This window comes from Notechis scutatus, chromosome 16 (assembly GCF_049901735.1).
Source record: "Notechis scutatus isolate UNSWTSFEM ecotype Mainland chromosome 16, rNotScu1.2, whole genome shotgun sequence".
Taxonomy (NCBI): domain Eukaryota; kingdom Metazoa; phylum Chordata; class Lepidosauria; order Squamata; family Elapidae; genus Notechis; species Notechis scutatus.
This window is the reverse complement of record NC_142024.1, coordinates 1715434-1740433: the sequence shown is the minus strand read 5'-3', so window position 1 is coordinate 1740433 and position 25000 is coordinate 1715434. Positions and strand designations below refer to the sequence as shown.

General features: G+C 46.4%; 1 protein-coding gene across 3 annotated transcripts in view; it reads right to left on the bottom strand.

Moving 5' to 3' along the window:
* The window catches only part of TP73 (tumor protein p73), a 33432-nt gene extending 19611 nt beyond the window's left edge, over positions 1–13821 (bottom strand). Inside the window, exons 1-4 of one of the 3 annotated variants that reach the window (XM_087944483.1) lie at positions 13721–13821; positions 12314–12403; positions 10786–10909; positions 2908–3153 (exon numbers count right to left, since the gene is read on the bottom strand). In XM_087944483.1, the coding sequence (XP_087800609.1) occupies positions 2908–3153; positions 10786–10909; positions 12314–12372 (429 nt within the window). In that variant the 5' untranslated portion in view covers positions 12373–12403; positions 13721–13821. Of the gene's footprint in view, positions 1–2907; positions 3154–3310; positions 4336–8616; positions 8902–10785; positions 10910–12313; positions 12404–13720 lie in introns of those variants that run through there. The other 2 variants (XM_087944481.1, XM_087944482.1) reach the window with 2 other exon arrangements.
* Positions 13822–25000: the final 11179 nt, after the last annotated feature.

The following is a 25000-nucleotide window of genomic DNA, read 5'->3' as shown; positions in this document are numbered from 1 at the left end:
TTGAGTTTGCTCGTCAAAAGGTTGCAAAAGGGGGACCGTGCGACCTCGGGACACTGCGACCATCATAAATATAAGTCAGTTGCCAAGCGGCTGAATTTTGATCCCAAGACCACAACGATCGCAAGTGTGAAAAACGGTCCTAAGTCGCTTTTTTCAGCGTCGTCGTAACTTGGAACGGTCAGTGAACGAATAGTTAGGTCCCTGTATTTACTCCTCCAAGAAAAAGAGTTGGAGAGAAAAACCGGCTGAAAAAACTTAGCCCATCTCTCACCTGAGTCTGGGCACCAACCTGGCAGGGCGGCCTACATTTCGCAAACACTGATTGGTCGGGGTGGACAAGCCACACACCCCTGCTTCCTTCGTGGCCAATGGAGAAGGAGGGGGTGAGGTCCTGAAGCCATGCCAGAATGCTTCCGCTGCAAAGGTTGCTGGGATATCAGAAGTCACCTGAAAAGCAGGTATGCCTCCAAATAGCATCAGTTGGCCCAGTTGATGGGATTGGAGTTAACCTGGTTTATGATGGGTCTGATGATTTTGGGAGCAACCTCTTTGGATTGGGTTGTCCTAAGAAGTGGCTAGTAAAATAGGATACTGGGCTTGTAAACTTGGTTTGCCTGACCTGTTAAGCTCAACTAGTAAACTTGGTTTGCCTGATTTGTTAAGCTCAACTAGCAGACGTGGTTTTTCCAACTTACAAAGCTCAAGTAAACCTGGTTTGTTCAACTTCCTCAGCTCAACTAGTCAACTTAGTTTGCCTGACTTCAAAAGCGCGACTGGTAAACTTGGTTTGCCCAACTTGTAAACTTTAGTTGTTTAGATGTTTTGTTACATTAACAGCTTCTAGTTCTTTAAACCCAGACACAGAACTAAATATTAGAATATTACAGGGGAGAATTATAATATGAGGATGAGAAAGAAATATAGATATTTTTTCTATCGAAAAGAAATGTACATAGGTCTGTCTATCTATCTATCTATCTATCTATCTATCTATCTATCTATCTATCTATCTATCTATCATCTCTCATCTATCTACAATCTCTTCTATCTATCTATCTATCTATCTATCTATCTATCTATCTATCTATCTCTCTCTCTCTCTCTAATTAATTCACTTTAAGGCTGTTCAATCTGCCCCTTTGCCGCACACTCTGGAAACGAATTCAGAAAACAGATATTTTCCCCCCTCCAGATGCGACTTTTGGGTAAAAGAAAGCACCGAGATATTTTTTAAAAAGGGAGCATCGATAGGAAGGAGAGATGGCGAAGGACAGCATTGACACACACACACAAACAGAAACACACACACACTCCTGAAGCTAAACCCTGAGAGTATTTAACGGTAAATGCCACCTAGCTGTTTTTACTGGAATGCAATGCAGCAATGCTGTTTATTGTCACTATCTAGATAAAAAAAATCTGTAAAATGGACACAAGGATCCCAGACCGAGTCTTTTATCTGCTTTCCAAGCAAAGGAGGCAGATATGACGAGGACTTCCTGGAAGTGACGGTCACACAACGTGAAAAGCCCAAAACACTTAATCCACGTGCCGGGAACTTTGGCCAGAGTAACGTAACCTGCCTGGCCACCGTGCGAGAGAAAAAAATAAAAATTAAGCCGGTAGAGAACCGGAGATCAATCTCGGCTATCAATTAAAAAAAAAAAACACATGTTGGTAGCTCAGGGTTGAAATGTGGGGATCCCCTCTGAACTTGGGGTTTTGTTTTTGCAGAGGTTTCATGAGCCAAACCAGGTTACAAACTAGGACTTAGCCCTGATCACGTTACCTAGTTTGGGTCGTGAAACATCGGCAAGAAAATGACCCGAGGTCAGAGAGCTCCAAGGACCCCCACCGTCCTTCTCCTTTTCTTTCTGCTCTCCTACTTTCTCCTTCTCCTTCTTCTTCTCTTTCTCCTCCTCTTCTTCTTCTTTCCCTTCTCTTTCTCCTTCCCCTTCCCCTTCTCCTCTTTCTCCTCCCCTTCCTTCTCCTTCTTTCTCTTTCTCTTCTACTTCTTTCTTCTACTCTTTCTCCTTCCCCTTCTCTTTCTCATCTTCTTTCTCCTTTCCCTTCTTTCTCCTTCCCCTTCTCTTTCTCATCTCCTTTCTCCTTCTTCTTCTCTTTCTCCTCCTCTTCTTCTTCTTCTTTCCCTTCTCTTTCTCCTCTTTCTCCTCCCCTTCCTTCTCCTTTCTTTCTCTTTCTCTTCTCCTTTCTTCTACTCTTTCTCCTTCCCCTTCTCTTTCTCCTCTCCTTCTTTCTGCTTCTGCTTCTCCTTCTTTCTAATTCTCTTTCTCCTCTCCTTCTCCTTCTGTTTCTCCTCTCCTTCTTTCTCCTTCTCCTTCTCCTCCCTCGTTCCTTTCTAACACTGGTGATGTTACCTAGTTTGGTAACGAAACGTCTGCAAGGAAACCACCAAGCTCAGAGAGTACCAAGGACCCCACAGTCCTCCTCCTCTTCCTCATCTCCCACTCCCTTCTAGCACTGATGTTGTTACCTCATTTGGTAATGAAACGTCTGCAAGAAAACCACCAAGCTCAGAGAGCACCACGGACCCCTGATCAATCTCATTTTTGGGGGAGGAGGGGGCTATTTTTGGAGAGACCAACCTTCAAAGTCTTGGAGAGGTTGGCTGCGGATGGCTGGCCATCCGTTTCTGGAGGATGGGTTTGGGGGTGCCAGATTTTAGGACCGGGGTGGTGGTGGTGTCGGATTGGGAGGGAAAGCACAGCAAGCTCACCCCTGTCCCACCTGGGGTGGCATTCCCACAAGGAAAAGGGAAAAAAACCCCACCCCACCCCCAAAATAATATGAGACCCCTCCATTACGAACCCCCGCCCCACCTTCCGAGCCGCTTCGGAGAGAGCAAAGTAGAGAGAGAGAGACACACACACACACACACCAACTTACCGTCCAGGTGGCTGATTTCGCCGTGCTGGATTGCTGGAAGGTGACCTCGAAGTGATGGGGCCCCGGGTAGTCTGTATTGGAGGGGATGATGGGCGCCGGGGACATGGTGTCAAAGGTCGAGCTGGGCTGGGAGTAGGGCGAGAGCGTGGGGACATTAGCGATGTGCTCGGAGCTGTAAGGCGTGGAGGAGGCAGCTTGGCTGTCAGCGGTCTGATCCATGCTCCTGTTTAGCAAATTGTACTGGGACTGTTGGGGGGGGGGGGAGGGAGAGGAAGGGTTGGGGAGGGGAAGGGAAGAGAAGGGAGAAGAAGAGAAGAGAAGTCACACTGCCAGTTGCACAGCGAGGCTGCCCCCACCCTGCAAAAAATGCACCAGGTGTAAGGAGAGGCTCCTGCTTACATACCTGGCTGGGGTCCTTTCGGTGGAGGCTTTTATTTTATTTTTTTGCATTCCACCCCCTCCCCTTCAAAACAAGCCCACACTTGCTCTGTGCCACAGTTTCCTTTCTTTTTTTCCCCTTTCTTTCTTTCTTATTTTCTTTTTGCAGTTTGCAAAGGGTGGAGGAGAAAAGTTGGCGAAGAGGGAACGGAAGGTTAGGGTTGGGTGGGAATGGGGCAGGGGGGGTCTTGGGCGGCAGGGTGGGCGCGAGGGAGAGGATGGAGAGGGCTTGTAAGCTGGCTGGGCGGGGGGAGGCAGGTTGGGGAAGGACCACGAGGGGTTGACCTGGCAGCAGAAGGAACCTGGGGTTGCGCTAACGCGTTGAGCATAAACTGAGCGTGTGGGTTGTGTTGGGGATGGGTGGATGGATGGATGGATGGAGAAGGAAGGAGGAGGGATGAAGGAAGGAAGGAAAAGGTAAGGAAGGAGGGAGGGAGGAAGGAAAAGATGAGGAAGGAGGGAGGGAGGGAGGAGGAAAAGGTAAGAAAGGAGGGAAGAAGGAAGGAAAAGGGAAGGAAGAAGGAGGGAGGGAGGAAAAGGGAAGGAAGAAGGAGGGAGGGAGGGAGGAAAGGAAAAAGGAAGAGGAAGGAAGAAAGGAAGAAGACCGGAAGTAAGGAAGGGGAGGAAGGAAGGAGGAAAAGGAAGAAATGGAAAGGAAGAAGGGAGGGAGAAAAAGGAAGGAGTGGAATGGAATGAAAGAAATGGAGAGGAAGGAGGGAAGGAAGGATATGAAAGAAGGAGGGAAGGAGGAAAAGGTATGGAAGAAGGATATGGAAGAGAGGAAAGAAGGAAGGCAGAAAGGAAAGAAGGAAAAGGAAGGTGTAGAAGAAGATGGAAGAGAAGGAGGATGGAAGGAAGGGAGCTAAGAAGGAAGACACAGCCAGGCCAAGCTAAGCTCAAGATTTCCTCTGCGTCAATATTTTTCCTGCTCTGGGAAAGGCTAAGACCCATAAAGGCTCATAAAATGTGTGTGTGTGTGTGTGTGTGTGTGAAGAAGGAAGAAATTGGGGAGGGGGCGGCTGTCGACTTTGCCAACCGGAGCCTGTCCCGGCCTGCGTCTCCAATCTGACACTCAACCCCTCCTGGACTCCAAACTCTGCCCGTGGCAAGTTTGCACAAGCGGGTTGGAGCGAGGCCCATCCTCCTGTGCTTCCTAACCAACATCCCCCCCCCCCTGCGTTTATGGGCTTTGGTACTCCGCTTCCCAGAGAGAGAGAGAGAGAGAGAGAACGAGAGAACGAGAGAGTACGAGAGTAAGAAAAAGAGTAAGAGAGAGAAAGAGAAAGAGAAAAAGAGAGAAAGGGGGAGAAAGAAAGAGAGAAGAGAAATAGAGAACAAGAGTAAGAAAAAGAGAGAATGAGAGAGTAAAAGAGAGAAAGAGAGAGAGAGAGAGAACGAGAGTAAGAAAAAGAGTAAGAGAGAGAAAGAGAAAGAGAGAAAGAAAGTAAAAGAAAGAGAAAGAGGGAGAAAGAAAGAAGAGAAAGAGAACAAGAGTAAGAAAAAGAGAGAATGAGAGAGTAAAAGAGAGAAAGAGAGAGAAAGAGAGAGAGAGAGAGAGAGCTGTGATGGAAGCAAATGATCCAATGACCACTATCTCCACCATGGGGGCTTATCTTAAGCTGAGATTTATGGCCTCCAAAATCTGGGGGACCAGTAGCTAGGCACAAACCATCAAAGGAGGCTTATTGGGAATCTTAATCTAGACTTCAGGCTGTTTGGGTTATATATATATAATATATATCTATATATCTATATATTATAACATGAAATGTATATTAAATATGAATATATGCACAAGATAGATGTACCCAGTTAACACACTGTTGAAGTGAAAGATGGTCATTTTGTAAAATAATAATAATAATATCAACAACAACAACAACAATAACAACAATTTGCTGTTCCTCTCACTGTGCAGCAATTCTCAACAACCTCTTAACAGCTTTCCACCAGAGGTTGTCTGTGGCTCCATCGCTGGAGGTTTTTAAGAAGAGACTGGACAGTCATTGGTCTGGAATGGTCCAGACCTAGGGTCTCCTGTTTGAGCAGGGGGCTGGACTAGAAGACCTCTGAGGTCCCTTCCAACTCTATTCTGATTGATTGATCGATTGATTGATTGATTGGAATGGTCTAGGGTCTCCTGTTTGAGTAGGGGGCTGGACTAGAAGACCTCCGAGGTCCCTTCCAGCTCTATTCTCGTTGATTGATAGGAAAAAAAAAAAGTGCGTTTTCCATGCTGGAAGGGCTGCAAAAATCCGGTCACAGCAAAAAAAAAGAAAAAATTAAACAGCTTCCAACCAGCAAAGTTCCATGGCGGCAGCAGCGGCAGTCTGATGCGCTTAAGGACCACCCAACTCACTTAAGGACTACGAGGGTTAGCTTCACAACTGCGGCGAAGAAAAGGCCGTCAAAATCGGACGCCCCCTCGCTTAACGCCAGGAACATCCCGTCCCCGTTTTTGGCGTCGGTCGTCAGTGGAGGACTAGCTGCTGATCACCTCGCCTGGCCTCTCGGAGATGTCGGCTCCACTTCCACCCTTTTCTTTTCCAACTTTGGCAGTCGAGGGAACGTGTCGAAACTTGGGATTCGAACCTCACCCACTTAGACCTTTTCTGAAGTTGTTCTGGAATTGTGTGTGTGTGTGTGTGTGTTTGTTTTTTTTAAATGAGGAGGGGAGGTGGAAGAGACCTCCGGTTGTGTTGTGTTGTCTCCCACAATCTTTCCAGTGTGTTTGGTGAGTAACGGCTGGAATTTGCAACAAGCTTTGACTTGCGCCGGCAAAAACGAAACATCTCTTTTCTCCCCGAAAGTATGCAGGATGGTACGAGAAATATATATATATATATATATATATATATATATATATATATATATTTTCATCCTTCTCTCCAGAATTCCTCCACACACACCCCTCACTTCTTTGGAGACAGGAAGTTCGATCAGGCTGGGATCCTTCCCAAAAACACAGTGTGAACCAACATGGATCTTAGAGGATAATGGAGCTGGAAGGGACCTTAGAGGTTGTCTAGTCCAGCCTCTGCTCAAGCAGGAGACTCTAGACCATTTCAATCCATCAATCAATCAGAATAGAGTCGGGAGGGACCTCAGAGGTCTTCTAGTCTGACCCCCTGCTCAAGCAGGAGACCCTGGACCATTTCAATCAAATCAATCAGAATAGAGCTGGAAGGGGCCCTGGAGGTCTTCTAGTCTGAACCCCTGCTCAAACGGGAGACCCTGGACCATGTCAATCAGTTGGAATATAGCTGGGTTTGGCCTTGGAGGTCTTCTAGTCCAGCCCCACCCCCCCACAAGTCACGTGGTCGTTAAATGAACCCGGCTTCCCCGTGAAAGGTTGCAAATGGGGGTGTGGGAATCGCGTGACCCCAGGGACACGCCGACTGTCCTAAATAGGAGTTGCCAAGCGTCCGAATTTGGTTCATGCAGCCGTGGGGTCGCCACGATGGTCATAAGCATGAAAAACGGTCGTTAAGTGTGAAAACGGGTCATAATAAGTCCCCTTTGTTCAGTGCCGTTGTTCACGAATTGTCGTAAGTTGAGGACTCAAAAGAATAAGCTTCCTGGCTGGCTGGGGCTGCTGGGAATTGTAGTCCAGCCTAACGATGAAGAGAGAGAGAGAGTGCGCGGCAGGTTGTAAAAAAAACAACTACCCAGGGTTTGCATGTGACTTGAAAACAACAGTTGCCGAGTGTGGCACAAATTCAAAGAAACACAATCCCTCCCACTTGGCAATTAAGTCATAAGGTTACCGCAAAACACACACAGAAGGTACCGCAACAACATCCGACCGATGTGAACAACTGCTGGCAAATCAGTGCCACATTTTTTAACAGGCATCTCCTCTTAAATCCACGTAACCCTGCAGCCGCGTCGAAAACCGAGTTTTATTTTTATTTGGGGAAGGATGGATTTTTCATTTCCAACTGCCGGAGAAATAAATCCTCTTGGGTTTTTTTGGTTTTTTTTTTTGCACCCTCGATCTTCCACGATCTGAATCTCCTTTTTAAATTTTGCCATCCTGGCTCCCCCCAAATCTTGGGATTTAATCCCCTTTGACCCTTGCTTCAGCTTGGAGAAACGATGTGGCCCGCTGCCTTGTCAACAGCAAACTGAGCTCGCTAACTGTTTTGCGGTTTGGTGGAAACCGCCAAACACACACAACACACACACAGAGAGGCGCGCATGAAAAGCTGCAGATGTTTGTCGGGCGGCTACAACAAACAAGACCACACCCTCGCGGACGAGGATCATTTCCCCCCACTCCAGTCTCAAAAACACCGCCTCCTGTCCATCCTCAAATCCAGATTTTAATCTGATTTGGATTTCTTGGGATCCAGTTTATTTTTATTGATATATTTTGTCAAAAGCTTACAATGCAATAGAAATAAGAATAAACATAAGTTTAAATATAAGAAATATGCACAATCTGATGCATTTTATTTGGGCAAGTCCTAATTCTTGGCACGGGCGAATCGTAAAAACTCGGAATTAGAAAGCAAGTAACCGAGAGCAGAGCGCCAAATCTTTTCTCGACACCGAAGCTCCCGTCGGGGTTATTGGACGTTATCGAATAAAAATCAGCTCCCTTCATTGGATATTGTAAAATAAAGGCAGCTACGTGCGTATTTGATATTATCCAATAAAGCTGGCTGCATTTTTTTTTTTTAAAAAAAGAGAAAAATGTTGGCGGACAGTTGGCATCGTTTATGCAAGCCAGCTTGTCATCTAATATCTCCTTCGACGAGAGCGACAACAGACCCTTGACCTTCGTGGACATTGCCAGCGAAGTCCGTCGAACCTGTGAGCAAGAATTCAATCCGGCCCTAATTTAATGAAGGTTTGGTATTTAAGTCACAGTTAGCCAACCCTGGCTTGGCACCCATCTCCAAGCCTTCTATGATATGGAAATCCATTTGGGTGCCTTTGTCCACCTGCCCCAAATTTTCTGGCATTTTAGGGGAATCGACCCATGAAAATTTGACAGGTGGAGACCGAGACAAACCAGCTGTCAACCCAGGAGGACCTTCAGCCTCCTCAAACCCAACCAAGATTCGGATGACGGTTTGGGGCACCGCAAAGTGGAGGAGACACGAATCCTCCATAGCTCATCAAACCGACCTACGGTCTTATCTGGCTCCACCAGCTTCTGGACCAAACCTGGTGGCCTTTCAGAAGCCAGTTGAGGTTCTCCTGGCCTAGCCTGGTTCCCCCCCCCCCCCGCCCCCTTCCTAAATGGAGAAAACCATCACCTACCGTGGTGTAAGGCTGCCCCAAGTTGCTAACATACAGCATGTTTATCTCCTTGGGGTTGGAAGGTGACACACCAGCTCCTGGCCTCTGGAGTCATGAGGGTTGAGGGAAGCTACCACGGAGGGAGGTTTTGGGGGGTCCACCAAGGGGGTGCCAATGGCAGAAGGACCAGGGGGCACAGACTCGAAGCTGGCTTGTTGGTGGTAGCCTAGATGGCTTCGTTCTCCCTCTCTCTCCTCCTGCCACCCGTTAGATTGTGGCGCTGTCATTGAGTTGCATCTAACAACCAAGCCTTCGTAGCCAACCTCTTTCTTTTCTCCCCCCCTCCCTTATGACTACTCATTAAAGAGAAGGCAAGTTTCAACATGCCCGTTGGAAGATTGGGCAGTACCAAGGGTGCTGCATGGGGGGGGGGGAGGGCAGAGCTGGCACGGCGCACGGTGGATGCCGGTTTGCACAAGACGGCGAAGGCCCGTCCGGCCCTCCTCTGCAACGCAGGTGGTTGAAATGCCCTCCCAGGCAGTCGGCAGCAGCAGAGGTGCTCCCTGCCCTGGTGGGAATGAAGCGCCTGGCGCAACGGAGCCGTGGCGAGATAGGCCTTTGTGGCCGGCGAGGCGGTTTTATTCCCACGGCGGCATGGGGCAAACGTTGGAAACACGCCCAGCACGGACCCCGATGGGGGAAAGAGGGCATACATCACGGTCTTTCTCTCCCCCCACTCCCCATTAAACTAGAATCTGTCCCATAGAAAAATCGATGGGGGAAAATTTTGATCCATGCCTTAATTGTTTCCAGTTGTCCAAAATGTAGCCCCCGCAAAGCACAAAATTTGGGGCCTGCCTACCCCTGGACCAAATGGATCCCTCGTGCAATTATGACACAATTCAGTCTAAGAATTGCAATTCATTTGCCAAATGTTTGAAGCAGCGAAGTGACCCCCGAAAACCCCTTCATGGTACAAATTTATTATTTTCTTTCTTCCCTTTGGTCGAATGGAAAGACCCCCTGCCTGGCTTGCAAATAATACCAGGGGAACTCACAACTAAAACCAAAAACCAGGACTTGCTCTGAGAGAAAATAGCACAGCACAGAAGCCAAACGACAGAAACAACAACTGCTATCATGTCACCAACGTACTCTTTCTTTTCTCCAGACTAGCCGAACCCCCAAATCCTGCAACTGTTCTTCGTATGTTTTAATCTCCAGGCCTTTAATCCTTGTTCTTCTCTGCACTTTTTCCAAAAATCACAACCTCTTTTTGTTTTTTTGGAACATGGTCACCACACCTGGATTTTTTTGCATCAAAACCTGGAAGCAGACAGCCGGCTCTCAACTTACAAGCACAAGCAGAATTTCCGCCGCTAAGCACATTCAGCAAGCCGCACCCAGAGGAAGACCCAGGCCCATCCCCTCTTTATCCTAGGGCACGCAGGGAGGAGTGGATAAGGGAGAAACGTGAATGGTGTGATCTACGGGGGAGGAAAGGGCCCTGATCTCCTTCATGGGCTGCAGCTGTGAGGACTGTATGAAAGGATGAACTGCACATGGGCCAGTGCTGGAAGCAAAGAGTGAAAATATTTCTAGTTTGTCAGTTCTTATCTGAGTTCTGGCGTCCTTCCCAGTGTGTGTATTTCGATATCCGTGGACGTCTTCAAGCCCTTATCCTTAATTGCTTCAGTGTGGTTTGTGTTGTTTTTTCCTATTTATAATTTATATGTATTTTGAGTTTGAACGGCATTTCTTCCTTTTCGTAACTGTTTGTGGGGGAGTTTTTTTCTCTAGTCAATGAAGCCAAGTTGAAGGAATTAAAGGGACTTCACCTGTTTTTGTGACTTTTTTTTGCTTTTGTATCCCACCCTGGGTCATCACAGATGAGCACAACACACACACACACACACACACCGGGACGCTGCAAATTATAAATACAAGCTCCTTAATTTTGATTGTGTGACCGTAACGGATGCTGCAATGGTTGTAAATCTGAGGACCAGTCATAACTCCCCCCTTTTCAGTGCCGTTCTAACTTCCAAGGGCCACTAAACCAATGGTTGTAACTCAAGGACTAGCATAGCACCATTCCCCCCCACACCAATCTCTAGCATCCTAATTGCAGCTTGCTCAGACACCACCGATTTTTGTAAATTTGTCTATCGCCGCTTTCCCAAAACTTACCATTACTGAATCATCCATGCTCCTCATCTGGAAAACATCCATGGTGACTTCGGTTTGGTTGTGGGGTTCTCCCCCTCCCCTATTTCCAGATTGGGGGAGGTCAAAATAGGTACTGTCCGGCTCCCTGCCCAGAGAAGGAAACACAACATCAGATATTTTGCGCTCGATTGAAAGCTTGCCGCAAACTCATCCCTAAATTTTGGGTGCTCTTTTGCAACCCAAGCTGTGCTCATTCGTGTTCCATGTTTTGGCCAGAGGGGCCCAGATTTCAAATAATAATTGCCTTTAATTAGGAGTACATATAAGGGGAGCTATATAAATGGAATAAACAGAGAATTAGGGTTGAAATTCTCAATGGCTTTGAAGAGGACCAGGGGAGACAGGATAGCAGCCTTCCAATATTTGAGGGGCTGCCCCAGAGAGGAGGAAAGGGGGTCAAGCTATTCTCCAAAGAACCTCAAGGCCAGACAAGGAATAATGGATGGAAACTGAACAAGGAGAGATTCAACCTGGAAATAAGGAGAGATTTTCTGAGAACAATCAACCCATGGAAGAGAAGTTGCCCTTGGGAGTTGTGGCAGCTTCATCATCCCTGGAGGCTTTCGAGAAGAGACTGGACTGCCGTCTGTCAGAAATGGTGTAGGGTCTCCCGCTTGGGCAGTGGGGAGGGGGTTGGACTAGAAGACCTCCAAGGCCCCTTCCAACTCTGTTCATCTCTTTTAAGTTGAGTGGTGACTTGGATGGAGGGCCAACAATGGCTGACAAGGCGCTGGCCGAGGTGCTGAATTCTCCCAGGCTGGCTTCAGGCAAAGGGGATTCCCCAGATCGCCAAATAAGATTGGATCACATTGGATCCAGAACGTGGGTGGATTTTTTAATGGATCATGGCTCGAGGATCGTGATTTAATTAGGGCAGTTGCTGGAATCCTGACATTAGGGTTTAGTAATTTAGATTTAGGATTTAACTCAGTTAATAAATCAGTAACTGGGATGAACCGTCCCTCCGTGGCTAATGGACTCGTCAAATTACAGCCACCCTTTCTGTTGTTAAGCGAGGTGTGTGTGAATTTTGCCCCGTTCTATGATCTTCCTGGGCTCGGTCGTTAAGCGAATCACTGCAGCCGATTAATTAGCAAGCCGGTCGTTAAGTGAAATCTGGCTTCCCCGTGGACTTGTCGCAAAAGGACACTGCGACTATCGTAACTATGAATCAGCTGCCAAGCGTCTGAATTTCGTTCCCAGGACCACCGTGGGGATGCTGCAGGATGTGTGAAAACCGATAATTCCTTTTTTTCCAGCTCTGTTGGAACTTGGAATGGTCACTAAACGAACAGTCATAAGTCGAGGACCACTGTATCAGAGGCCACCTTGAAGACGTTAGTTTCTTCTTCTCAGGTCAAGCCAAACCCAACTTGGCTGCCTTTTCAGGATCATATCGCTGCTCCGTTGTGTCACCATTTTGCGAGTGCCCCCGCGAGGTTCAAAGGAGCCCCCTTTCCCCCCCACCACCACCAATCGTCTTACTCACAAGGTACTCCAGAGATGCTCAAAGGTTGTGCCTTCGTCTGCCGGAGAAGCCCGAGACATCTTCAACGAACTTGGGGAAGGATAGGTGGCCCTGTTGGGGGAAAGACAAGTTGTGTTAGATTGTGTAGCTTTCGCATCCATTCGTTTCTCTAGAAGGAGGAAGAGGAGGAGGAGGAGGAGAAGAAAGGAGGAGGAGGAGGAGGAGGAGGAGAAGAGGAGGAGGAGGGAAGGAGAAGAAGAGGAGGAGGAGAAATAGGAGGAGAAAAAATAGAAGGAGAAAGAGAAGGAGAAAGAGAAGAAATAGAAGGAGAAGGAGAGAAGAGAAGAGAAGGAGAAGAAGGAGAAGAAGAGGAAGAGGAGGAGAAAGAGAAGGAGAAGGAGAAAGAGAAGGAGAAGGAGGAGAAGGAGAAGAAGAAAAGGAGAAGGGGGAGAGGGAGAGGGAAGAGAAGAAGAAGAGGAGGAGGAGAAATAGAAGGAGAAGAAATAGAAGAAGAAGGAGAAATAGTAGGAGGAGAAGAAATAGAAGGAGAAAGGAGGAGGAGGGGAAGAAGAAGAGGAGGAAGAGAAGAAGGAGAAGAAAAGGAGAAGGAAGGGAGGAGAAGAAGAGGAGGAGGAGAAGGAGAAGGAATAGAAGGAGGAGGAGGAGGAGGAGGAGAAGATAAACTTTATTGTCACTTAGAAGAAGATAAACTTCGTCACCGAAGAAAAAGGAGGAGGAGGAGGAAGAAGAAGAAGAAGAAGGTCACAAGGCAAGGACTATCTGTATTGTGTCACTGATTACCTAAAACTACTTGAAATTCCTGGACAGGAAGTCCTCGACTTACAACCATTCATTTAGTGACGTCACTGGAGGTTTAGGAGACGTTATAAGGTTCCCGCCGAGCTCTATCCCAATGGATGGATTGATTGAAATGGCTGCTCGGGCAGGGGGCCGGACTAGATGACCTCCCGGGACCCCTTGACCACTCCATCCTCCCCCCTTCCACGTCCTCCTTCCCTCCAGGCGCATCATAAATCAATCTCGGTGTCTTGGTCGCCTTAACCCCCGAGAGAGGGACGTTGTGGCTGGCCATTCTACGCAAAGACTTCCAAAGAGCCAAAAATGAAGGACACGGGGGGGGGGAGATTAAAGGTTGGGGCCTGGCCTGGTTCCACAACGCCCACCTTGGAAGGGATGGCACACACACACACACACACACACACACACACAGAGCACCGGTGCCAAGGGATTAACTTCTGAAAATAAATTCCTTTTCCTTCTCTTTAAAAAAAAAAAACACACCCCGTGGCAGTTTTGCACCAAGTTCGGAGGGGGGGGAAAAATATAGGTTTTTTTTTTTTCTTCCCCTGCACATGTTTTATTTTCAGAGTTTTGGGCCCCGGGGAGGGGAGAAGGATGAAGGCCTACCTGCTCGTTTCCTGGGTCCCTTTGGAGAAAGAGAAAGGGGAAACTGTCAGGGCATGGAAGGGAATGCGATTCGGACCGACGCAGGGCGCTAGCGGCCAAGGAGCGTCCCGGTCACCAAGGAGATGGCGCTGGAGCTGTTCAAAGCTATGCCAAAAAAAAAAAGTTGTGGCTTTGCACACAACTCCTTCCTGGAACAGGCAGCGGAGGGGAGGGAGGGAGGAAGCATGGACCAACCCCCGAATTTGGGTGGCTCAGCTTAATGCCCAAATCCGGCCGGCACAATTTTGACACCCGCTTCCATTTTTCGGCCTCGAATCCATCCAGCAATTTTCCAGCGCTGGTGGTGGAGGAGGGGGGGGGAAATTTGGCTTATCGCTGGGGTTTTTTTCCCCACACTTAACGACCGCCGCAGGGTGTGGGTGTGCGTATCACGCGATCAACATCCAGATGTTTGGTAGAACTGATTCACGTTGATGATGACGGGTTTGCAAGCGTCCCCAGGGGTCAGATTCCAGGTCCCGGATGGGGGTTGGATTGGATGACCTCAGAGGACCTCCTTCCAGCTCATACATTTATGATGGGTTGCAGCATCCCGAGGATCAGATTTTAGGACCGGATGGGGGTTGGATTGGATGACCTCAGAGGGAACCCCTTCCAGCTCAAACATTCATGATGGGTTGCAAGCATCCCCGGGGACTCAGATTCCAGGTCCTGGATGGGGGTTGGATTGGATGACCTCAGAGGACCCCCTTCCAGCTCAAATGTTCTCCGGCTTTGTAGATCCCATCCTTCTTCCAGAGGTAACCCTCAATTTAGATCCATTTGCTTAGTGACAGTTTGAGGTTAGAACGGCACTGGGGGGAAAAAGCGATTTACGGCCGTTTTTCACACTTACGACCGTTCCGTCATCCCCGCAGAACCCGTGATCAAAATTCAAACACTTGGCCACCGCTTCATATTTAACAACCGTCGCAGCGTCCCGGAGTCACACCATCGCCTTTTTTTGTGACCTCCAGATGGGGAAACCGAGTCACTTAACGACCTAACTTGAACCCCTGTGGGGGTTTCGCTGAACGACGGGGGTCTGGAAAAGTGGTAGAACAAGGCAAGGTTCCCTTGACACGTGTCTCACTTAGGAACGGAGAACCCTCATGGCCGTAAATCGAGGACTTCCTGTATTTTTAATCCGACTTGGTCAATCGAGACAACATTACATCCCTTGACTGAACAGCTTGCCAAGAAATCTGGTTTTTTTTTCTCTCTCTCTTTTTAAACCCAATTAACACATTGTTTACCAACTTGGTTCCAGCCCCACCAAGCAAAGGGGATAATTCTCGGAGCCGCTCGTGACGGACTCGCCGCTCATTACAACCCATAATTAGCCGCGATCAGAAATTGAGAATCGGAGCAACAAGTCGGAACAAGTTCCCCCGTTCGAAATAAGAAGTGGGGGGTGGGAGGCAATATCGTGGGAGATTTCATTTTTTTTTTCCTCCTTAATTGCAACCGAGGGGAGTCGATGGATTGTTGGTTTGGTTTGGGTTTTTTTTTTTCTTTTTCTTTTTGTATGTGTGTGTGTCCTTTATAGCTATTTTTATTTGTTTTACGATATCAAATCCAATGAAAATAAAAATAGGAAATGAAGGGAAGGCAAAGGAGCAGGGAAAAAGGGATGTGGAGATATATGGGAGAAAGAAAGAAAAAGTAAAAAAAACAAGGTTTTCTTTAGATAAAAACCCTCAACGTTTGGCTTTTACACATTAATATATAGATATATAAAACTATATATGTGTGTGTGTGTGTGTGTGTGTGTGTATGTATATATATGTGTGTGTAGATGTATGTATGTATATAAATATATGTGTCTGTATGTGTGTGTGTGTGTGTGTATACACTTGTTTTGCTGATGAGAATGATTTGTTGTTATCGAAATTATACACACACACACACATAATTTCATTCTGATCAGCAAAACCAAAGACGGAGTTTCGCTTCTTTTTTCAACACAAGCCCATTTTTATTAACAAGATAAAATAAAGTCTTTAAAAATGAAGGCTTCTTTTTAAGACTTAAGACACCATTTTTATTAACAAGATTTTTTAAAATACTTTTTTTTTTTAAAGGAAGGGGTGGTTGGTTAACCTCCTGCCCAAAAAGGCTGAATTTTTAGGTCTGCTTCTCCCTCCTGTGGCCACCGAGAAGAAAAAATTCCGAGTATGGAAAACAAAAGAGTTTCTTCTTTGAGAAAAAATAAAAGATTTTCCTGCTATGGAAGCTGGATCGATCCTTCCCAGTGAAAAATAATGGTTTGGGGTTTTTTTGCCCCCTTTTGGCAAAGCTCTTAATGTGAGAGAAGAGCTGGTAGGAACATCTGGGTTTCTGCAGCGTTCGTTCCTTCATCAGGACTAGCATCTTTGTAAATCAATTTTAATTTTTACCTTTCAGTCTGATTAATGTTGGTGGCACATTTCAACTGTGGAAAAGGCGTCAGAGTCTTTTTGGGGTGAGATGCTTAAACAAAGGCCTGATATGTTGGGGATACTTGTAAGTGGCAGATTCCAGGTCTGGATGGGGTTGGATTGGATGATCTCAGAGAACCCCCTTCCAGCTCAAACATCCCATAGTTTTCCAGATCCCATCCTTCCTCGACTTACATCCATTTGGTTAGTGGCCATTTGAAGTTACTGGGAAAAAGCCACTTACGACCATTTTTCACACGACCGTTGCACATCCCCATGGTCACATGATCAAAATTTGGACACTGTCTCATATTTATGACGGTTGTGCCGTGTCCTGAAGGGGTCATGTCATCCCCTTCGGACGGGTAAAGTCAACGGGGAAGCCAGACTCACTTAACAACCGTGTAACTGATTCCACAACTGCGGGGATTCACTTAACAATTGTGGCAAAACGGTCGTAAAGTGAGGCAACATGCCCTTCTCTGCTGTCTGGCTTAGCAGTGGAAACATAGAGCTCAGTTGCGGTCATATTATTCTCCTCCTCCATCATCTTCTCTCTTCTTCTTCTCTTCCTCCACCTCTTTCTCCTCCTTCCTTCTCCTCCTTCTTCTCTTCTCTTTCTCCTCCTCCTCCTCCATCTTCCTTCTCTCTTCTTCTCTTCTTCCACCTCTTTCTCCTTCCTCTTTTCTTCCTCCTCTTCCCTTTTCTTCTTCTTCTTCTTCTTCTTCTTCTTCTTCTTCTTCTTCTTCTTCTTCTTCTTCTTCTTCTTCTTCTTCTTCTTCTTCCTCTCTTCTTCCTCTTCCTCTTCTCTTCCTCTTCTCTTCCTCCTCCTCCACTTTTTTCTTTCTTCCTCTTTTCCTCCCCCTTTTATTCTTCTCCTCCTCCTCTCCTCTTTCTCCTTTTTCCTCTTTTCCTCCTCCTCTTCCCTTTCCTCCTTCTCCTCTTCTCCTCTTTCTTCTTTCTTCTTCTTCTTCTTCTTCTTCTTCTTCTTCTTCTTCTTCTTCTTCTTCTTCTTCTTCTTCTTCTTCTTCTTCTTCTTCTTCTTCTTCTTCTTCTTCTTCTTCTTCTTCTCCTCCTTCTCCTCCCTCCTCCTCCTCCCTCCTCCCTCCTCCCTCCTCCCTCCTCCTTCTCGGACAGGGGAGCCTCTCGGACAGGGGAGGATGGGACTTGTAATCAGACCTTTGCATTCGGAAAGGCTGGCGTTGGAACAGCGACTGCAACAGTGGCGACAGCTGGAAAGCCCCCGGTGGCCGCCCAGTTGCGGAGAAAAATTTCTCCCCGCCGCTTGGCTCCTCCAAGGAACGTGGTTCTCACGCTCCCCGGAGGGTCCTGGGCCCCTCCCCAAACAGCAGGTGGGCAATTAAAAGACTCCAGGAAAGGTGAATTAATTCTCCATCTGGAAAACGGGCACCTGTGTGAAATTGGTGGGGGAACGAGAGGAAGCAGGGGGTGGGTGTCTCCCAGCATCCCAAAAACCCCTGCTTAACCTCCCTTCCCTGCCTCTTCCTCTTCCTCCTCCTTTTCCTCTCCTTCTCCTTCTCCTTCCTTTTCTACTTCTCCTTCTCCTCCTCTTCCTATCCTCCTTCTTCCTCTTCCTATTCTCCTTCTCCTTCTCCTCCTTCTCCTCTTCCTCTCCTTCTTCTTCCTCTTCCTTTTCTCCTTCTCCTTCTCCTCCCCTTCTTCTTCTTGCTCTTCCTTTTCTACTTCTCCTTCTCCTCCTTCTCCTCTTCCTCTCCTTCTCCTTCCTTTTCTACTTCTCCTCCTCCTCCTCCTCCTCTCCTTCTTCTTTCTCTTCCTTTTCTACTTCTCCTCCTTCTTCTCCTCTTCCTCTCCTTCTCCTTCCTTTTCTACTTCTCCTCCTCCTTCTCCTCTTCCTCTCCTTCTTCCTCTTTTCCTCTTCCTCGTCCTCTTCTTTCTTTCTCCTCCTCCATCTTTCTTTTCGATGATGATGATGGCATTATTTTCAAAGGTGGGGGAAAATCTTCCCGTGGATTTCCCTTAGTCTGCATGGAAATATTACGAATCGATAGGCAAGCAGAGAATAAATTCGAGGGTTCCTTTGGAGGCATCTCAGAAAATACGAAATGCTATTTTTTGTTATTGGTGTTGGTGTGTGAATCGCGACTAAATCCTAAATCCTGGCTTAGGGAGGGCTTGGGGGAGAAACCATGTATGTGCTTTGGACTTTTGGACTTTTGAAAAAGTTGGCTTAGCCTTTGCAAGTCAGTTTAGTCAAGAATTTGGAAAGAAAGCATTGAGATAATTCTTGCCTGGGTTTGTATATTTGTATATTTTTATTTTTTGGCCTGCAGAAAATTAATTTAAAAGCATCACAAGCAACAGATGCAACTCCTATTAAATCTCCTTTTTTGAAGCCTCTGGTGTGTTTCCACCTTCCCTGTTTTCACTGGGGAATAACCTTTTAAGCTTATTTCTGTAGCGTTTTCAAACCCAGGTATCCAGTGTCTTTAACCTGGATACATTACCCTCAACAGCAACTGCCTGCGTAACCAGATTCCTCCTCCCAAAAAACCTCAAATTATACCAGGTTTTATATCCCCGAGAGCTGCCTTCAACTTCTACGAATTGTGTGTGTTGTGTACGAAAAAAAGAGAGAGACAGAGATTACAGTTTATTCTAGTTTAATGTAATTAGACAGGGTTGATCTGGCTTTCGAAGAATATCGTTAAACAAACCAGCAAAGAAAAGAAAGCTATAGGGGTCCTCGCCTTACGACCGCAAGGTCACGGAGCGAGACGTCGCTTCAGTGAGTCTCGCCCCCGCCTTTCATGACTTTCCTCGCCCCCGTCGTTAAGCGAACCACCGCCGTTGAGTCACGCAGTTGTTAAGCGAAGCTGGCTTCCCCGGTCCGACGGTCGCCAGGAAACGCTGCGGCCGTCGTAAGAGAGAGCCGACGGCCAAGGGTTCGAATTTGGTTCCCGTTGCAACGGTCGCTAAATGTGGGGAAAAAATAGCCCCTTTTTTCAAGTGCCGTTGTAACTTCGGACGGTCATTAAGTGAATCAAGAAAAATCTGGAAGTATTTGGGATTTTAAAAAAACTTTTGCAAAAGTTTTCTTCCTCCTCCATCAAGCGGCTTCCGTTTTCCTGCCTCATTTTCAGGAAATTTATCTGAGGGGTGTGGTTTTTTTTGGGGGGCTGCTTGCTTAATTTAAAGGGGAAGAACCCCACCCCTGGGGGGGGGCAGTTCTTTCTCCCCTTTGCACACTATTCTGGGTCTCCTGGGCTGCACAAATGCACAATCACACTTGTGCTTTAATGCAAACCTGGGAAATTGCCAACTGTAGTACTTAGTTTACTGTATTGTCATTGTACCTCGTACAACAGAATTAAATACCATCTTCAGTGTACATTATGACTATGGAAATTAAACACAAAAAACAAACATCCTTTGCGTTCTATACAATTGAATTGAAAACCCCTGATATTGCATTAATATTGAACTATGCAGTAGAATTCAATTGAGTTACTGCCCTGAGATATTTAAATAGATTGATAGATAGCAGCCAAAACTGAACAAAAATCACGCCTGTGTGAACACAATCTGGTTTTTTTATAACTCCAGTTTTGAACAGCAAAGATATTAGGAGAGCAGTTTGCTAACCAGTAGCTTACTGGTTTATCCCACTGGTTTGAACTGGCGCAAGATACGAATTCTATCCCCATCGTATTTTATATTTCCTGCAGAAGCTGTTTTTTTTTTTTTTTGCACGCAGGCGACACAATGAACCAGAAAAAAATGGCGGACACGCACCTACGCAAAGTAACCAAGCCCGAGATGCTTACCTTTATTAGCAGGTTGATTTGACCTGGGTTAAATGTGTTGTGCGAACACAGGGTAACCCAGCCACAAAACCCAGCCCGTATAAAACAGTCAAGCCAGCCAGTCATGGGAATGAAAACGCTTTCAATTCCCTTAGTGGGTCCAGTGTAAACCCAGATTCAACCCAGAGCACATTCACACAACCCCTTTGACCCGACCAGATCAGAACAACCAAGGATGGGCACCCAAGTTCATCCTGGTTTTACGCTCGAGCTTCCCTGCTGGTTTCTCTCTTATATACAAACCGGGGTTGGCTTGTGGCCACCGCCTTGTGCAGAGCCAGACAAAGGCGTCCTTCAGAACCCAGGTTACAGGTGGCGTGTGAACACCCATCCCTTGGGTTTTCTAGGTTGCTGCCGTCCTTCACTGCCCACTTGCTCCAATGCCCAGAGGTTGTGTGAATGCAGCACCTCTCCAGAGTAACAAGGGTGTCAGCGCCCAGTGGGACGAGGGTCCCCCTGTGTGCCCCACCTCCCAAATTTCACCTGCCCCCTCCCCTTCTCCTTTTCTTCTCTTACCTGGTCGGTGGGCATCTAAGGGCTGGCAGAGTTCAGGACTTGTCTGGTGCCAACGCCGTCGTTGTGGCAAGGGTCTTTCCCCAGCCACGCTGATCCCGACGCCCCCCGAGTCTCCCCGCTTGGCACGGGGAGAGGTCTGGCTGCAGCCTGCATGCCCGGATCCTCTTCTAGAGCCCCCTGGCCGCGTTTGCAGACGTGCCTCACCTGGGCTTGCCAAGCGCTGGTGGCAACCGCGCCATTTCCCGGCCAGCGGCGGGAAAGGAAAGAGAAGCGAAGCGAAGCGAAGCGGAGGGAGGGGGAGAAGGGGAGGGGAGGGGAGGGGAGGGGGAGGGGATGCCCCCTCCCCCTTCTCCCCTACCTTCCCCCCTCCACCCCAATTCCCAGGTTTCTCCAATCCTGGAACAACAATGCCCATCATTCTGTCCAAGATGTTAGGGAAATCTGCGGGTGGGGGGGCAGCGCGTGGGCATCGGAGCCTAGGTCACTCGGGACGGGGGTGGGTGGTGTTGCAGTCCTCCCCTCCCCTGCCCTCCCCGCCTGTTTTTAAGGCGCAAGGGCGCTCCGTTGAAGGGAAGGGAGGGAGCAGGTCGTGGGAAGCGGGTAAGAGAGTCGCGCGTGGGCTTGGAGTGGGTTGGGGAGGGGGGCGCGCGATGGGTTGTGGGGTTTCTCCCTCGGGTTTGAAAGCCGTTCCCGGTTTTGTCCCAAAGGCTAAACGCGCGACTCTCGCGTCCTTCCCACGAGCAGCGGATCAAAGAAGCAAGCAAACTTTAGAAATTCTTTTCTTTTCTTTTTACAGGGGCTTTGGGGAGGGGGCTTTTGAAACGCGGTGCCTTGAAATGGTGGAGGGGGCTTTCCTATTAGCAAATGGGGTGCTTTTCAGCGGTCTGGATCGGCCTGAAAGTAAGACGGGGTTCAAGATTGTGTTTTGCACGCAAATGTCTCGCTTTAAAAAAAAATTTTTAAATTATTATTATTTCTTTTTTTTTAAATAATCTTTGTAATTCGGCTGACAACGAGGATTCTCAGGGGTTGCATTCTTATCTAGAAATGATAAGAATGTGTATCTATCTATATGTGTGTGTGTGTTTGTGTATTTTTGTATTTTGTGTACACACACACACACAGTCAAATGGACCGAAAAGGGGAGATTTTAAAAACTTTCGCCTTTCCTGCTTTTTTTACTCCTATTGACTCTCATAATCGTGGAGGGAAGTGCTAATCATTGAGAATAAATAAAGAATAAATGTGTATTGGCTTGGAACCTTTCTTTCTTTCTTTTTTTAAAAGGAAAAATTGCACTTTATTATGGATGGATTGAGCGCGCTGGGAATCTGCTATCGTTTTATGAATTATTCCGTTTTGGACCGTTTGTGATGCTATTTTTGGTTTATAATTCATTTTATGTCTTTGGTGGAAATTATAGTCTGCCTTTTATTGATCACGTTTGTATACCGCCCATCGTACTGGACGTTGGACAGTCGTACTATTACACTTTATAATTTGTGTTTTGTGTTTTATATTTTATATTTATTTAATATTATTTTTGTTAACAGAGAAGCCGTCTTTCTCCATCTTTCTTAGCTCCTTACGCCTGCTTGGTATTAGCTTACGATCCTTTTCTCTTGAAATCTCAGATTTCTCAAAAAAATAAAATAAATACAAAACCCACCACCCCACCTTCCCGATTCTCCCTCTCGCACCCCTCCCCAAAAAACTTAGCTCACCTCAATTTCACCTTTCAAAAAAATAATAATAATAATCCATTTTAATGTCAACCACCTTTTTCTGCTTAACGCCCCATCGGACAATTGTCTTGAAGGGGGCGTTTGGTTTTAAAACGCCTTGGTTTTTCCTGGCATCGCAAAGGAAGCGCTGAAAAGACGCGGAGGGACGGAAAATGTCATAAACTAGCTTCTAGCCACTTGGTGGTGACAAAAACGGCAGAAGGTTTGTTGGTTTGTCTATTTTTCTTCCCTTCGCTTCAAGCAATAAAAGTGAAATTATTGGGCGCCCCATTATTTGCTGCTAATCTTCTTCTTCTTCTTCTTCTTCTTCTTCTTCTTCTTCTTCTTCTTCTTCTTCTTCTTCTTCTTCTTCTTCTTCTTCTTCTTCTTCTTCTTCTTCTTCTTCTTCTTCTCCTCCTCCTCCTCCTCCTCCTCCTCCTCCCCCTCCTCCTCCTCCTCCTCCTCCTATTCTTCTTCTTCTTCTCCTCCTTCTCCTCCTCCTCCTCCTCCCCCCGCTTTCCTCCTCCTCCTCCTCCTCCTCCTCCTCCTCCTCCTCCTCCTCCTCCTCCTCCTCCTCTTCATCCACACGCTCAAAATATTCCCACCGTGGTCTGTTCAAGAAAAGGAACTCCTTTTTAAAAGCTTATCTACGCACCACTGACATTTCGGGGCTGTCTTTGTGTACATCGCGTGTCTTTGTGTGTTGTGTTGGGTGTTCATTTGTTCACCTGAACCCTTCCTATAAAGCGTGCGCGGGGGGGGGGAGGCTTTGTAATAATTGGAGACCCTCCCCCGCGTCTCGTGGGAATGAAAGGGAGAGAGACCCCCGGGGCGTCCGTGGGGTTTGTCTGAATCCGGATCTCCGAGTCAGCTCCAAACCGGGAGCTTGGAGTCGGAATTGGTTTCTCTTCCCCGAATGGGTCCGAAAGGGGGTGTCGCTGCAGGGGAGCGGGTGGAGGCCCTGGATCCGAATTCAGGGTAAATCCGAATCGAAGGGATTAAAGAGAAGGTCGGCGGGGGAAGGGTTTGAAAATGGTGTGTGATTGGGTTGATATGATGCAGCGAGGGGGGTGGTGGAGGGGTAGGTAGATAGAAGATAGATATCAGAGATGGAGAGAGAGAGAGAGAGAGAGAGATGGATGATAGATAGATAGATAGATAGATAGATAGATAGATAGATAGATAGATAGATAGATAGATAGATAGATAGATAGATAGATAGATATGGATGATAGATGGATAGATAGATGGATAGATAGATATGGATGATAAATGGATAGATAGATAGATGATAGATAGATAGATAGATAGATAGATAGATAGATAGATAGATAGATGATAGATAGATAGATAGATAGATAGATAGATAGATAGATAGATAGATGGATAGACAGATATGGATGATAAATGGATAGATAGATAGATAGATAGATAGATAGATAGATAGATAGATAGATAGATAGATAGATGATAGATAGATAGATAGATAGATAGATAGATAGATAGATATGGATGATAGATGGATAGATAGATAATGGATGATAGATAGATATGGATGATAGATAGATAGATAGATAGATAGATAGATAGATAGATAGATAGATATGGATGATAGATAGATAGATAGATAATGGATGATAGATAGATATGGATGATAGATAGATAGATAGATAGATAGATAGATAGATAGATAGATAGATAGATAGATAGATAGATAGATATGGATGATAGATGGATAGATAGATAATGGATGATAGATAGATATGGATGATAGATAGATAGATAGATAGATAGATAGATAGATAGATAGATAGATATGGATGATAGATGGATAGATAGATAATGGATGATAGATAGATATGGATGATAGATAGATAGATAGATAGATAGATAGATAGATAGATAGATAGATAGATAGATGATAGATAGATAGATAGATAGATAGATAGATAGATAGATAGATAGATAGATAGATAGATATCGATAGATATCGATAGTTCGATGGATAAATGGATGATAGATAGATAGATAGATAGATAGATAGATAGATAGATAGATAGATAGAGATGGATGGATGGATGGATGGATGGGGAAAGAGAGAGAGAAAGGAGTGGATAGATAGATAGATAGATAGATAGATTGATTGATAGATAGATAGATAGATAGATAGATAGATAGATAGATAGATAGATAGATAGATAGAAAATAGATAGATATAGACAGATAGACAGACAGTGACAGATATAGACAGACAGACAGACAGACAGAGATAGTGATAGAAAGAGAGAAAGTTGGTTAGGGGACTGGGGGCTAAGACATATGAAGAACAGTTGCTGGAATTGGGCTTTGTCCAGTTTAATAAAAAGAAGGACCAGGGGAGACAAGATAGTAGCCTTCCAATATTTGAGGGGCTGCCCCAAAGAAGAGGGGAGTCAAGTTATTTTCCAAAGCACCAGAAGGCGGGAGAAGTAACAGGGGGAAGATCATGAAAGAGAGAAGCAACCTGAAACTAAGGACAAATGGAAACAGTTAGGTTATCAAACGCATCCCGGATATTGTAATATTTAATTTCCAAAAAATAATCATCCATAATTTTGCAGGGAACCGAAACAAACCAGAGCTCCATCCTTTTCCCTAAGCCCGCAGGCGGGCAGTCTCTTTTCTCCCTGAACTACATTTCCCATCGTGCCCTTAAGCTCCTTCCTGCCGCCTCTTCTCCCGCCTCTTCCTGCCGGG